The sequence below is a fragment of the Pseudochaenichthys georgianus genome, chromosome 12, assembly GCF_902827115.2.
Source record: "Pseudochaenichthys georgianus chromosome 12, fPseGeo1.2, whole genome shotgun sequence".
Lineage (NCBI taxonomy): Eukaryota > Metazoa > Chordata > Actinopteri > Perciformes > Channichthyidae > Pseudochaenichthys > Pseudochaenichthys georgianus.
The window spans coordinates 1,860,862-1,876,269 of record NC_047514.1 but is presented as its reverse complement, the minus strand read 5'-3'; the positions used below and the strand labels follow the sequence as shown (position 1 = coordinate 1,876,269).

The following is a 15,408-nucleotide window of genomic DNA, read 5'->3' as shown; positions in this document are numbered from 1 at the left end:
AAGTTAAAAGTTGATAAATCAATTTAGCGAAAATGAAGGCTATTAAAAAGTATTAAACGGCATTTTCCAAGGTATTACATTTTGTAGCTTGTTTTCAATAAGTATATAAATGGTCCAGAGAGGTTGTGTTCTACAGTCTGCCTGAATGTAGTCATGGCGTAGGTGTGTCGTGTGATTCTGTGTAGTTTATTTATGGCATCCCGTTGGGTTTGACGTCATCTGAACACATGGGCGTTGGAAGCGGGAAAAAAAATATATTTCCTGTATTCTGGTGCATTTTAACAGGTGGTTGGGTACATTTTGTAATTTCATCCCGTAGTAAAGAAAGGAAACATATTTGATTATTAATTCAGAGCCGTCTTTGAATTAATAAAAAGCAGTTTAAATGCCCATTTTTTGTACATTTATATACAACAATAAATATTTGTGAGCGCATTGAGAGATATTGTTGTGGAGAGTCATTTATATATAAATCGCAAAATACATTTGTGAATCCTTCTGTGAGCATGTATTAATATTGAGACTGATCTGACTCCATACAGTTCACCTAGGAATGGTATCATTGACTTACATGTTCAAATACATTTTACTCTTCAGTCTATATTGGTCATATGATGCCCCTTGACTGAGATGTTTCCTGTTCAATATCCCCACTGATTTCCTTAACACTCTGGATGAGAGTCCACATCACAATTTACTCTAAACTGTCATTTCCCTTTCATCACTCACCTCAGCAACGACCTCTCTCCACTGTCCCTGTGTGCTGCCTCTGACTCACTCTCAAGCGCCTAGGTGTCAAGAGAGGTGGTGAAGTGATCATTATGTATTGAGCAGTATACTCTTTCACATTGAACCATAACAAGTCATACTGAATGTAAATACAACTGACTCTAAAGTAAGTCCCAGTCTGTGACCTTGGACATTTTGAAGACTCAACGTCCCAAGCAATAGATAGAATATTAGCTAGTCTGTAATGTGCGCATAAAATAAATAGTTAACTGAATACTGGGGTGGAAATTGCCCATAAGCACTCAGTAAAACATAAACACACACACAAAGCTTCTGAATGATAAGAAGTATAATTAAAACATAATGCACATTACCATTTTGAGAGAGTACCGAACCAGTAAAACACACTGACTGCATCTCTACATGGACATCATGGTGTTTACATGAGCACAGAGAGATCGGGTTATTCATGTTTACATGATAAATACTAGTGACCTGGCATTTCGATGCCTTTTCTCATCTAAACTATTCAGTGTATCTCTCTATCATGACATAAAGACAAAACTCCTCTCCAGAAGTGAGACGCCGCCGCCGCCGCTATCACTGTTAACTGATTAACTGCTACCAGCTGAAGACTTACTTTCCTCTTCTTTGAAAACAATGCTCTTATCTCCATGTTGTCTGGGGGAGAAAACATATCAAACCAAGAGATCGTCAGATTTGATGTTCGCTGTATTAACAATGTCCTGAACACTCGGTGTGTGTGCCTTACCTCCGCTACCGGCATCGCTTTATACAACAGTTCTGAGCTGTCCAACCATGGCAACAGTCCTTGAACATGCGCGCGCTATGGGAGAATCTGCCTTGGTGCAAAGCAGCAGTGAAAACATGGTACGGAGTTTCATTGATTTGGGCTTTCTCTCAATAAGCAAGTGGAATGGATTTGATAGTGAAGCTCTGACACAGCGCTCTACAAAGTGCGGCGAGTGGACAGACCGATTCACGGACTTTCCACATGGTAAAAGTGGGGGGGTCTAAACTAATAATTTGAAAATAATGGCTGCGACGCCCATGCCTGAACAGGACATCGCACGCGCACTGCTTGATAGCGCGCGACGGTCCGTTTACGCCGGTTGTTAAACAGCATCGTTATGGTGAAATGCAAGTTTGCGTCCAAATGGTTTGAAGATAAGGAGGAAGGACAATCAATACTGTATATAGTCAATGTGAGGTAAAGTGTGTCGCCAAGGTAACCGGTTAGAACTCCAAGTGGAGATGAGGACTTAAAATGTGTGGAAAGGGTTTTAAAAGGTCTTACTTTGACTTCAGGATTCCTGCATAGACCCTGAACAGCTAGTTATGTGGTGTTTAGTTATTATATTCTGCAGAAAATACCTTGCCTCTCATCTGAATCATTCCCTCAGTAAATATTGTTATCATAAGTTTATGGTCTCAATTGCAATCACGTCTTCTTAAATACAGCATAATGTTGATTTAGTAAATTATCGCCCAATAGGGTAAAATAGATAATTGGCTGTGTGTTCAAAAACATATTTACTTAAGTGCTACTCTCCACTACAGTTGTCAGTAATAGAAAAGTAACATGCGATCGTGTTTACCATCATTGAAAGAAATACCAGGAGGATAAGTTGTACATGGATAAGACCATTGTGATTTCTTTATTGATTTTTTTCCTTCTTTTATACATAGAGTGGAACAACATTAATTTTCCCAATATCTCCTTCATGTTTGATCATCTTTTTATTCCACACCACAAGTTTTCAGTCACTTCTCTTTTTCTGTTCCAACCGAATGTCAAAAACAAAAACGTATCGTTTGATTTTTGATTACTGTATGACAACCATGAAAGAAAAGAAAACAACAAAGAAAAGAGGAAAAGGGTGAGTGAACAGAAAATAATGAAATATCGTTTGGGGTTATCGGCAAGACTTTGGCGGGAAAGCGCGTGGTTGGATAATTTGGTGATGTCTGATGTTTGGTCTGGAAAATACTTGAATAGGTAACACAACACTTGGTAAGCTAGTCAACAATGGAAGACAGGTACTACTAAGGGCGACTGTGGCTGCGAGGGAGTGTGGTCGTCTCTCAACCAGAAGGTTCTGGGTTCGATCCCAGCCCATGCAGTCAACATGTCGATGTATCCTTGGGCGAGATACTGAACCCTGAGTTGCTCCCGATGGCCAACGGTGTGTGAATGTTAGGTCCTAGAGTAAGGTACACTGCTCTGTGTGGATGGGTGAACGACATGTAGTATGTAAAGCGCTTTGAGGGGTCTTAAAAGACTGGATAAAGCGCTATATAAGTACAGTCCATTCACCATTTACTTGAAGTGGTAAAAAATATACTTTGGTTTTCTAACACTGCCTAAAACAATGAGAGATGTATTTTGGCCATTCAAACTCCATCAGTTAATACTGACTGATTTATATCGTCTTGACAACAATGTGCTGATGCTAATGTTGTTTTTCCACTTTCACTTTGTTCGTTGGCCCATTTGTTCTTTCACTGTTCGGAGACGATCAAGCTCTTTTTGCTGACTTGTGCTTATACCCAGAGTTTAATTTATCGGTCATATTAAATCTGAAATCGAATTGGACGGTGAGAAAAACATTTGTTGTTAGCGTACTCATATTTAGTTCGTTGGCTCAGTGGTTTGTTCAGAGATGATTGACGACTTTTCCAGCTTGTTTCAGATGTTATTTTGGATGGCAAAACCCTAAAAGTGAAATGTATCTGTCAAATTAAAGGTAACTTATATCCAGATGAGAATTGTTTTACTTTCAGTTTGTTCGTTGGCCCATTTTCTCTCTCACTGTTGTAGCTCGGCGATGATAAAGCACATTTTGCTGACAGTTTATCGGTAAGATAGTTGAACCTCACGATGATGATGATTCTCAGTGAGATGCAACACAAAGTTCTGTGTGTGTAGCGTAAAGTATCGGGGCCAAAATGAGAGGATGATAACAAAATAAGGGTAACAATAAGTATCACAACGCATTACACCGCTAGCTAATTGTAAATATACTCATGCATTAAGTCGGGGCTATAGCGCTGCTGTGTGGGAAATGTAACTGTGATGCTAGCGTTAGCACAGGAAAGGAGGCGCACTGAAACAATGGTTTGAAAACAATGCAGACAAATAAACTAAAATGTGGATGGATTTAAAACGAAACCGATTGATCAAAGAAGCCGGTATTATTCTGGGCGTCATTTCAACTATGTTCCCAATCCCCAAAATGAGGGGACGATGACCCCTTCAAAAGAACCACATGTCTAAATCCCTCAATCGTCGGCAAATGGAACAGAAAGAAAACAGCAATACATCAACAAGAAAGAGAGCATAGAAGAAGACAAGCATTTTTCATTTTTGGTTTTAGCGCACCTTTTTAACTATTACAAAAAAAGCATTAAAAAAAAAACTTCACAACTTAAAAATGTGTAAAGCTTTTCCCCCACAATTGTTTCGCTTTAAAGTCACAGTTACCAAAATAAAAGGAAGAAGAGCAAGTGAATAATTTATGACATACGCTATTATAACATCATCCTAACACTAGTGTCTATGAGGTATATCTGCAACAGTTTGGTAAAGAGAGCACGGTCTGCACTCAACTCGCTAGGGTTTGTCTCCGTGTGTTTCATTTAAAGCTTTGCAACCGTTTGTAGGAAGGGAAGGAGGACGGTGGAAGGGAAGGAGCTGCGCTACCACTAAAGCTAGTTTTGTTTTAATGCTTGGCTTCAATTAAACCGAGACTGTTGTAAGCCTGGGATCATTTTTGAAAAACAAGCGGTTAACAGAACAAGATTGGATTTCCTTTTATCACAATACGACCTTCCGGGGATCTGTGGTAACCCAGCTCAGAGGAAATAGAGAGAAGATCAAAAGAGAAGTGATAGCGACGGAGAAACCGAACGGGAAGCCTTTGGTATTCACTCTGGATTAATTTGCGTTGATTGCAAAGTACCAGAGAGCAGAGAGGAATGCTGAGGTATTCGTTTTTTCACAAGAAGGAAACGGAGAGGTTTAGACGTCGCTTTGGTTGAAGCAAGGCACTCATCCAAGATGACCTCATACTTTGCAACAAAAGCGATATCCACGGGTTTTTTTTTTTTTAAAGCAACCCCATCAGGAGTCTGAGAACTGGCTCGAACCAGAACAAGTTACATCTGCTCGATTTATAATCCCAATGCTTGTAAGAAGGGAAGCTAAACTGGATGTACAAGTATACAAATCCTTATCTTATCACAATGGAAAACAATGCTAGGTATTAGTGGAATCCAACTCTCGTTCCTGATGAAAACATCTTCTATCATCTAATTCCGGTATTATTCTTTATTTTAGGGCTGAAGGATCCAGAAGTTTAACCAACAGCTGACGTTTTTGTTCTTTGCATTATCAATGAAACAACAGATAGTCATTATTGTGGAACTTGTTGGGGTATTCATTCAAAAGGTGTCCTTTTACATAATTACATGTGTGTGTATTCTCTATTGAGTAAGTTATCCTTTACAAAGTCATTTTTTGATTTGTAGCCATGCTCACCGATTGGTCGCTTGGTCCATATGTTTGGTCAAGACTGAAATAACCATAAAGATTATCAAACTGATTGCCATGATTGGCTCAGATTTCCACACAGGAAAAGGTTTCAAATGTTCCTGTAATCCTAAACGCCATTCTTCAGGCAAAGTTTTTCATACTTAGATTTGGTCAGACCCAAATACCTGAAGGCTAATGGCTTGACTTAGTGTTTGGCGCTAATTAGCAAGGGTTAGCATGCTAATAACAATGGTAATAATGGTAATAATGGCCTCCGAAAGCTTTTTTATTCTGGTTTAGTGAGCATGTTAGCATGGATAAGGATTAGGGTTAGGGTTAGAACCTGACATTCGAGGTGTGGTTATGTTATTAATAGTGCATTTTTGACTTTACAGACAACTATAAGGATGACAAGTTTGTTGCCTACGGTTAAAACTGAAAAGTTCAACCTTGAGCTCAAAGTGTGCGAGCGGCGTTATATCGATGTTGTTGCTACGCAGCACAAGGCTGCTAACAATCGGCCGTCCAATTACTGTTGGCGAGATAAGGTAAAGTAGAAAAAGGGGAGGATGTGGTTGGTAGTACAAATATCCCAGATGAAGAATCAGGATGTAGAGCTTCATCGTGTTCCTTCATTGTGTCTTGTTGAAGTGCTACCTTGTTTCTTTGTTGTCACGGCGATAACACGCTTTGAATCTTCGTGGTTTAAGTTTGGGTTTCTTTTTTTCGTCTCCAGAAGCTTATTTTGATAATATCATATTAAAACGTATTCTCGTTACAGACAATTGAGTATTCCTGTTTGCACTACCTGATAGCCAGCATCTAGCCAGACCCCGGGGTATACCTCTTTTTCCCCTTCACACCCATTCTATGTTTAGGATAAGAGACAATCCAAGGACGAGAGAGGAGGAAAGGAAGGAGGAAGACAGAGAAAAGGAGAATAGAAAAGAGGGGGAAACGAGGCGTTGAGGAGAACAGACGCATGGAGCTGAGCGCAGACCGTGCTGAAGAGGACAAAAATCTTTGGTTTCTTTGGTTCCATCAACACGATTAAAAGGACAAATGGAAAATCAGTGAGGTAGCCTCTCTGGTTCTCACAATTCAAATAGAAAGTTATTCTTTTCTTTTTACACACACACAAAGTCAGTTCTTGGAAGCAGCTAGCTTTAAGGGACTCCTCAGTTTTCCTTCCTAACGAGTGAAACAAGTCGGTGTGTTCACGCAGACACCCACACCGATATCTGGGCGACTAACGGGACACACAGCAGGTATGTGTTCCTGGAGAGGTGGTGTGTGTTCACATGCTGTGTACAATAACCTGGATAAGCTCTTATACATTCTCACTAGGACTATTGATTGGGTCTTCAAGCATTTTGACCTGATTCCAACATCATTTCAGCTAATTGTCAACATCTTTAGACAGAGTGATGAGTTTTACCCCAGGAACTTCAACACCCAATTTTTGCTTGATCTCTCGAATAACTTGTTGCAATGGACTCGATAAAATGGGATCAATTGATGGTGTTATAAAGTGACTCGTAGTTGATGTAAGTTACTCTTCAGATTTTTGTATTTTTTAGCCTTCGATAGTATATCATTTTGAATTGTTTATATTGTTTCATTTAGTTACAGAGGTGTTTGAGTCTTGACACCAAGCTACAATCAGTCTTGTCTAGGAGTTTAAGGGCAAGACAATGTCCAGAAAGAAAAGCCTTTACAATCAGACCACAGGGACATTTGATGCTGTAAATAACTTGATAAAAGCGATGTGCGCATAAGAACTTAACCAGGTCACGAGCTGCGTGGATGTAAACACACACGGTTTAGTGGCCTCTCAAGGATTCCAGTTCTCTTTGGTGAATCAGTTTATGTCAGTGTTTGGCCGTCATCTGATCAAGTGTCAGTAAAACATCAGTCTGAAATTCATTGTTTGGTAAACAATGGTCACCCGGATGCAAAGAAATTAAAACAAAACAACCAATAAATAAGCCATACAAACCCAAAAGAAGAAAAGGAAAACAGATGCAGTGCTCATCATTCAGTAGGCTATTATTTGTCATAAAGAGATTGTTTTCATTTTTGAAAAAGGAAAAATCAATACCAGGACAAAATAAACTACATCGGCTAAAAAGTGAGAGCAAGTGTTGACATTCAGAAGTACTCAAGTCTATTCTGACATTCCTACATTGTTCCGTCTAAACATTCGTCAAACAACATTTCATTTGCTTTTTAAAGTAAAGCTAACTAAGAATAAATTAACAGGCCTGGCGTAAGCACTGCATCTTTGATGCAACTAACATTCTTAAATACTCATAAATATTCATCGAAAAAACAATTACAGCTAATTAAATAACATTAAATTATTAAGTACAAAACTAGTGTGTTCTAAAACACCTCATAAATAAATACAGCATTGAACAGAAAGAAAAGGGAACATACAATGTAAACTTTGGCAAAGCTAATCATCAAGGTAAAAGGGTTCAGAGGGAGATTTGGCAACACAATTTGTTCGCTTAAATTAACTCACAATTAAAAAAATAACATAAATTACATTAAATAAAAACAGAATCACATATTGCAAAAACCTATGAAGAAGCATAGTAGTAATAGTAGACACACAAGTATTGGCAAATACTTTTTAAGTACTTAAAAACAAACAAGCAATGAAAACTTCTTTGGACAGTTTTTGGTTTCATACCCATTTTTGGTTTGGCAGGTTGAGCCTGAGTTACATCAGACAGAACCGCACGTGGTAATGGTGGATGGCCTCCGCCCCCCCGAGCCACAGCCACGCCCCTTCTTTGGGCGCGGCTGGTAGGATTGGAGGGTCAGGTGGGCGGAGGATTTCTTTGGACTAGAAGCTTTACATACAGAAAGAGAGAGAGAAAACTAAGGATAAAGCTATTTGACCGATATTTTAGCAGTTTCTCTCAGCGGGCGTCACGTTTTTGGTTTTGTTTCATTTATTGTTGTGTATATCGAGCAGCAGCATGGGTCCTCCCCCAGAAAGAACAAGCTAATGTGGGTTTGTTATCGATGGACTGATCGTACTTTCTCTGTGAGGCTCCTCCTCCAGCATGGCAGTGTGGGCAAACTGTGGCGTAATGATAGATTGTTTTAGAAAAAATGCGCACCCCCACCTTGGAAACGTTTCCACCCTAGCCTCGCCAAAACTCACAGAAGAAGAATTTTGGATTGTCCTAAGTCCATTATGTCTGGTCTTGTTTGATTTTAGAACGTTGTTTCAATAAATAATATTTTCACCATATCTCAGGAAGCCGGTTTTCTATACGATACCGAAGTGAAACCCAGTTTTTTATTTAATAATTGTATTTGAACATTGATTGGAATTTCTAAACGGTCCATATCGGTCTGTGCTGTTGTATTTGCTGCGTCTCGACTGTAGGCTATTTTTATTATATGTACAGCACTTTGGCTCGACCAAAAATCGTTTATAAATGTACTATATAAATAAAACTCGATTTGATATCTTCAAAAACAACCTGAGTATTTCCGCCTCAGCTGGTTTCTATAGGTCTGGGTTGAAAACGTAAAGGTCAGAGGCAACACTGTGAGTGACTTTACGTTAAAACATTGGTGAATCTCGAGAACATATCCACTCTTAAATGGAGAAAAGTAAAAGTGTGAGTGCTACTGTTTGTACAGCAGATAATCTTTGGTATGCACTGTACGTTTTACATAGCATTACATTGTCACTCTCTCCGCAGTAGGAAGGTGCCGGACAACAGCCATCTTGAAATGGAAAGGAGGTCTATTCCCTAGCCTGGGTGGAAGCAAAATGGAAGCATTCGAGCAACACTCAACAACTAGTTGAGATTGTACCTCGATGCAGATCGTTTGTTTCAAACCGTGTGGACGTGAAACAGGAGGGGGGAATAAACCGTCCCTGTGCTGTTGTCTGGCAGCTTTTGTTTCTACTGCTGGAGATTGTTGGAGGTAGACTTTGTCCTGTGGAGACTTGTGTTGGAAAAAAACGATAGAAAACACACAAACGGCAACAGCTCTTTCCCGAGAAACATTCAGACGTGTTTTGCCACGTGTTGACGCCATGCTGGAGGAATGACCAATCAAAATACCAGATGTATTCAATTTAGCTTTGAGGTCTAGCTATCCTGATAGAAACTGTGATTGAGGATTCTGAATAACATTCTACGTAAAAGGGTGAAAGAAATGCTACAGGCGTAAGAGATACAGAATAAACTTGATTAGCCTACGTGCTAACCCAGGAAGTGCAGCAGATTAGTGAATTAAAAGTCCAGGTGTTCTTTTTCAGGGGGAGGAGGACTGCGACTGGGTTTAACGGTGAATCTTTGGTTTGTTAGCTGATGAGGTTTCTGTTGTTCTTTTAACCATTTTTTACTTTGAAAAACTGCATAGGCACACGTTAAAGACACTCTTCAACCGTGAGGGACACATTAATGTTCTGCCTTGTTTGGGGGTTGGAGGGAGGAAGTGGTCAACAGCATCATCCATCGGTTCCTTCCCTCCGACCCGTGTGGTTTTACCCTTTCAGTCCCCAACTTGCTTCCCCTTAAAGATGGCCTGACACGACATCAGGCAGAACAAAGCTACTACTCCGATCCCATGATGTCATCCTTTCGTCTTTCCTCCTTCTCGTCGACATCCTCGACATCCACTCTTTTTTTTCTTTTTTTTTTATCCTTTTTTTGGTAATAATTCTCATCCATCTTCAGTTAGTTTTTCCGTTTGTTGGAACAGTTAGGTGCAGAAAAAGGTTTTCTTTGGTTTCGATTCGTCAATAAATAGAAAAAGTCTCAAGTGTCCATGTTCTTATTTTAAATCGTTCTCTATCCAGGCCGGGACACGCCTGGGTTTCTACGGAGAGGGGGCTGCTGACTGACGCCTTTCCTTTGGTTTTGCTTCTATTTTTGGTTCGATAGCTTGAGTGAGTGATGATTGATGAGGTGATGGTGGATGGTAAAGGCTGTTAAAATGGAATAGCAAGTGGTGGCGTTTGAGGTTTCTTGGGTATGTTAATATTTACATCATGTGTAAAGGCTGTACAGTGACGTATCAAAGTAAAATGGATTTGGGGGGCGATGGTAGCTTGGTGAAGTTTGTTTGGACAGACAGAGACAGACATAGAAAACATGTCTGCGTGTCTCAATCCAACCGTCCTACCAAACATCCAACTCTATTACGCTGCAAACAAATTCCATCTTGAGTTTAATCTCACATTTTATTTAACAAAGATTAGTCAAAAACAACTGTCGAGCGCTACGTTTTACCACTCCTGATAAAAGAAACATTTACAAATGGAAAAAGTTCCATAATCTCATCTTGAATTTACAAAATTTGAAGTCTGAATATATGACTTTATTAGTGTTTGCAGCGTAAGTAGCTGTCCTCCCGTGTGCCAGCCCGCTGACCCTCAGAAGAGACGGACCTGCCAGGCATCGTCTTTAGATTGTCCTCTTTAATTATTACAAAGGCCCTGATTCGCCCGGACAGTTCGTCCTCCGCGGGTTCAGACGGTTTACTGGTTCTACTGGTGGTTCTGTGATGGTTTGAAGAGTTAGTGGTTGGTTTCTTTGGTACATGTTATGGCAGCTAAAGGCTTCCAAAAAGCATCTTAGCTGGATTTACATCAAAAGGTCGACAGCGAGTTTCAACCGAGCACTTCTTAAGCGACGACGATCAAAAATGTGTAAATTAACGACACATTTTGGACACTGGAAGGTTGCGTCAATCTTCAAATAGTTTTGAGTAAGGTAAGATTTTAGGTTTTTGATCATATTAGTTAAAAACTAGACACGAAAGGACGGTATGCTTCAAACGAATAGTCTTCCTACATTGGAACGAGGTCCAACAATTTATGAATTTTCTAAAACAAACAATATCACTCTCATCTTTAGAGAGATTGGCCGGGTGTGACTGTTGGCGGAGTTTGCACTTCTCTCTCAAGCTCTGTAATCTGTTTACATTCTTCACATAACTACCCCCATCACTTTGTATGTGTTTTCCAACACCCTGAACGCCTTCCAGGATAGATTGTCGCCATTTGTATGATTAATTGCCCTCTATTTGATGGGGCAAATGTGGCCTTTGGGAACGGGTATTAAGAGGTTTGAGATGTAGTCGGACGACGTGGTTGAAGCATACCTAGGCCTTAAGTGTTAAGCTATCTCTTCTTTGTGCTCTGACTTCTGCTGGAGTTCTTGAAGCTCAGCACTCTTTTGATTAAACATAGATTAAGTTAGTTAAGTAAGTTATAGCTGTCCCAGCACAATTTAGCGTTTTTATGCTAATTGATGCTAAGATGCTACGTGGAAACCGCTGCCCTGATGAATGAACGATGGGTTGGTGAAGCCAGGGTAAACTTTGGTTAGCTTTGGCATAGCTGACTGATGTTTTGGTCAGTATGGGAATTCTGGGAAACATTTGGGAAATGACGCTTTAAAGTGTTTGCATGTCTACGTGTGTGTGTGTGTGTGTGTGTGTACATTGCGGTCAGATGCCAAGTGGATTTCAGCCACTGTTTAGAAAAAATGGTATCCTGAGTTTTTCTAAGACGTGAAGACCACTTGGCATAGAGCCCCGGTTCTATTGCAAAGAAAATGTGCTTCAAGATTGTGCTCACATACGTACAGTAATAGTCCACTGAACGCCAGGTATGCTAAAAGGGAAAGCTTGTAATTCTACATGTTTGTGTGTCTGTAGGTGTTTGTGCTTGCATATCAGCCATTTCTTAACTTTAAGAGTGTTCACTGCCCCCTTTAAAGAGTTCAATCATGCTCTTTTTTTGGCAAAATTGAAGAGATTCGTCCAGAACAAGACAGAAATCATGTTGTTACGTCCTAGAGATCGACATATTCCCACTTCAAAATGGATAAAGGAACATTTTGGAAACCAATTGTTGAAATCTGATTTTCGGGGGAAACAGACTTAGTTTTTCCTGTTCGTGATTGTTTACTTCAAATCAGAGATTGCAACATTAATTAACTTTTCCAGTGAGCTACAAATCACACTTTCCAAGCCAGTGAGTTGTTCTAAATGTTTCCGTCATCATATTTTCCTATAAAAAAAACGCCTCATTCATCTTTGGTTTGGTTAAATAAAAAAAGTAGGTTGAATCAACAGTCCAAAATGTGACTTTGCAATCTCTGAAATCCGACATTTTGAATTTGAAAGTCTTCAACTTCACCCTTAAAAGATGCAATTGTGGGACATGTTAAGCTTTAAATACCGCAAAATTCTCCACAGAGAATTTTTCATAAAGCTTTCATTGGTTTCTTGATCGTTTGGTTTGTTCCTAGCTTATATATTGCATATTAGAAAACAAATATCGTCTTCAAGTCTTTGGTATTTGGGCTAGTGTGTCAGCTCTTCGTCCTAAAGGAGACATCCGCAGTGAAAGAATAGGATGTATGAGTTCTTCTTAACCCATTGAGGTTTCTTATGTTTTAGAGGTGTGTTTACCCTTCAGCTTCTTTATGGATTCACGATGGATTTGCAAAAAGGCGGTTAGGCTACAAACAATTTCGTCGCAGTGAGCAGCCCCTCTCTCAGTGTGTCACCCTCGTCAAAAGTAAAACAGACAAACAAACAAAAACAATTGTAAAAAGTTTGGTTTCCGACCGGACGAGTTTCCCCTCGCCCCCTCTCCGCCCCTCCCAAACCCACCCGAGAACTCTCCCTGTCACTTTGGTTTTCCTCCCCTCTCCACTTATCTACTATCACGCTTTGGTACAAGTGCTGGACGCTGAAGATTGGCCCCCAGGACTGACTCCGTCATCTGTCCATTTGTCCAGGCTCCGGCGGCGGGCGTTCATGAAGAAGTTGCTGACGGTGGTGAGTTCAAGGCCCAGCTGCTGCGAGATGGTGAGCTGCATCTCCTTGGACGGCCGCTTGTTCTCCTTGAAGATGGCCAGCAGGGTGCGCCGCTGCAGGTCGGTGAAGACCAGCCGCGACTTCTTTGGCGTGTTGTTGCGGTCCTTAGCGTTGTCCTGCTCCTTCCGTTTGCACGCTGCGAGGATCGAGGGGAGAGGTAGAAGACGATGGAGGGAATTGGAGGAAAGGAGGTGGGTTGATGGGAAGAAGAGACAGAACATAAAAGTGTTAATGTGGTTTGTTTTGTTATTCGAACAACAGTACATTTTGAAAGAGGATATAGCAGCATGTGAAACAGAACCCAGAGGTTTAGTTGACGTTCATCTCCCTACGCTGTAACTTAGTGATCTGATATCATAGAAATAATAGTAATAGAACATCTTATTAAGTGTCTGCTGTTGTCAGTCAGCAGACACTTAACGAGGAGTAAGAGATTTGATTACCTCTGAATTAAGTACAACCAAATCATCAGTTAAGAACTATCCTCGCTGTAAACACACACACACACACACACACACACACACACACACACACACACACACACACACACACACACACACACACACACACACACACACACACACACACACACACACACACACACACACACACACACACACCTCCCCTTCCCTAGTCTCCCCTCTGCAGCGTTTAGAGACCTGACGACAGATGCAAAGGAAAGATGGCAGCTTTTTGCTTCCCAGCATGCTCTCTGTCTTTGTCTCGTGGTGAATGTCTGGGTATCTTTACAGCATCCTTAATCAATACACATTTATGATATTTACACTGAGTAAAACATTCAAACCACAGAGGTGCTTCTATTGGCTGCAGCAGTTCATCCAATAGTGATCTTCTACATATCTTGTGCATCATTTAAGACACAGATTCAGCCTGACATGTCAGATCAGATAAAGCTTGTGTGTGTAACTTGTAAACGCAACACTCTGTGGGGTAAATAAATGAGAGATTTTCGAATTCTGAAGTACATTTCATAAACCATGACCTTTACTCTGAGTACAGAGAAACGCACGGTCATGTCCTGCTTTGAGGGTCTTCTGAACACCATGTTCCGTAGTGTTTGATTCAGCATTGTAGTATGACTGAAGTTTAAATGACCCTGTTGATCTTATAGAGGTGGCACTTCTTCTCCTGAGCTCACGGTGAACGGCTGAAGTGTTACACAGGATATATGTGATTCCTCTTCTCTGTCAGGAACTGTAATTCAGTGTGTCGCTGACAGGTGGTACTATTGATCCGTGAATATGAGACGCTACAAACAGACTCAAAACATATATTCACCGTGTGTGTGTCTGGTGGGTGTGTGTGTGTGTGTGTGGTCTAGCATTACTATACTTGTATACATGGGGTGTGTGTGTGTGTGTGTGTGTGTGTGTGTGTGTGTGTGTGTGTGTGTGTGTGTGTGTGTGTGTGTGTGTGTGTGTGTGTGTGTGTTTAGACGTTAAAAATGACGACCAATTGTTAATGAAACACACGATCAAATGGAAATGACGCTGACTTGTTAATAATAATAAGGAAAGCATGAGAATCTGCTTCGTCTTTCAAATGGATGAAAGCCAGAACACGTGTTTTGACGGTAGCAACATTTTTTTTAGAAACGTTGTTATTGTTATTATGCCTTTGAATATTTTCAATTTGATCTCAGTTTGTCCCTGTTATTATTTATTTAGTTTTTTGTGTTATTTTTATTAAATATTATAATTATTGCTAGCATTATTTGAATTATAATTAGTATTATTATGTATTATTAATAGTAGTATTAGTTGTATCACTGTTATTTATGCGAATGGATTTAAAACACCGTACAACTTAGTATTAATAAGTAGAAGTATAGAACAGACGGTTTTGAGTAGATAATTATGTGTGTTAAACTTATTTTAAACTAGTAACGTTAGACCATCAGATTGTGAGGTGAATAAATATCACAAGTCTTGACCTCTTTTCTCTCCATAACTTAAATATTTCCTCTGTTACTCATTTTTTAAACAAGGAAGAACATCAAAGCAACAGTGTCACTAACACTCCTACCCCAAAACCTACTGCACCTGCCATTTGATGTTTAGGAATGAAGAAACTGGCTTTTCTCATGTTATTGTCCTTTTAAATCTCTGCATGCTACTACTACTACTACTAACACCATGTCCTCTCCGCTGCTCAGTCGTCCAGGTGGCGCCAAAACAATCCATACACCAGGCTTTTATTGTGAAACTTAAAGGGGACCTATTATGCTATAT

The 15,408-nt window shown here is 40.1% G+C and overlaps 1 protein-coding gene and 1 long non-coding RNA gene across 3 annotated transcripts in view; both read right to left on the bottom strand.

The window, feature by feature from the left end:
• The window catches only part of LOC139434890 (uncharacterized), a 20,455-nt gene extending 18,892 nt beyond the window's left edge, over positions 1-1,563 (bottom strand). The window contains exons 1-3 of the long non-coding RNA XR_011644184.1: positions 1,502-1,563; positions 1,370-1,410; positions 730-788 (exon numbers count right to left, since the gene is read on the bottom strand). This is a non-coding gene — a long non-coding RNA (uncharacterized lncRNA). The remainder of the gene's footprint in view (positions 1-729; positions 789-1,369; positions 1,411-1,501) is intronic.
• Positions 1,564-12,912: 11,349 nt separating this feature from the next.
• onecut2 (one cut homeobox 2) overlaps positions 12,913-15,408 on the bottom strand; it is a 44,744-nt gene continuing 42,248 nt past the window's right edge. For both annotated transcript variants that reach the window (XM_034096042.1, XM_034096043.1), the window contains one exon: positions 12,913-13,292. In XM_034096042.1, the coding sequence (XP_033951933.1) occupies positions 13,003-13,292 (290 nt within the window). In that variant the 3' untranslated portion in view covers positions 12,913-13,002. The remainder of the gene's footprint in view (positions 13,293-15,408) is intronic.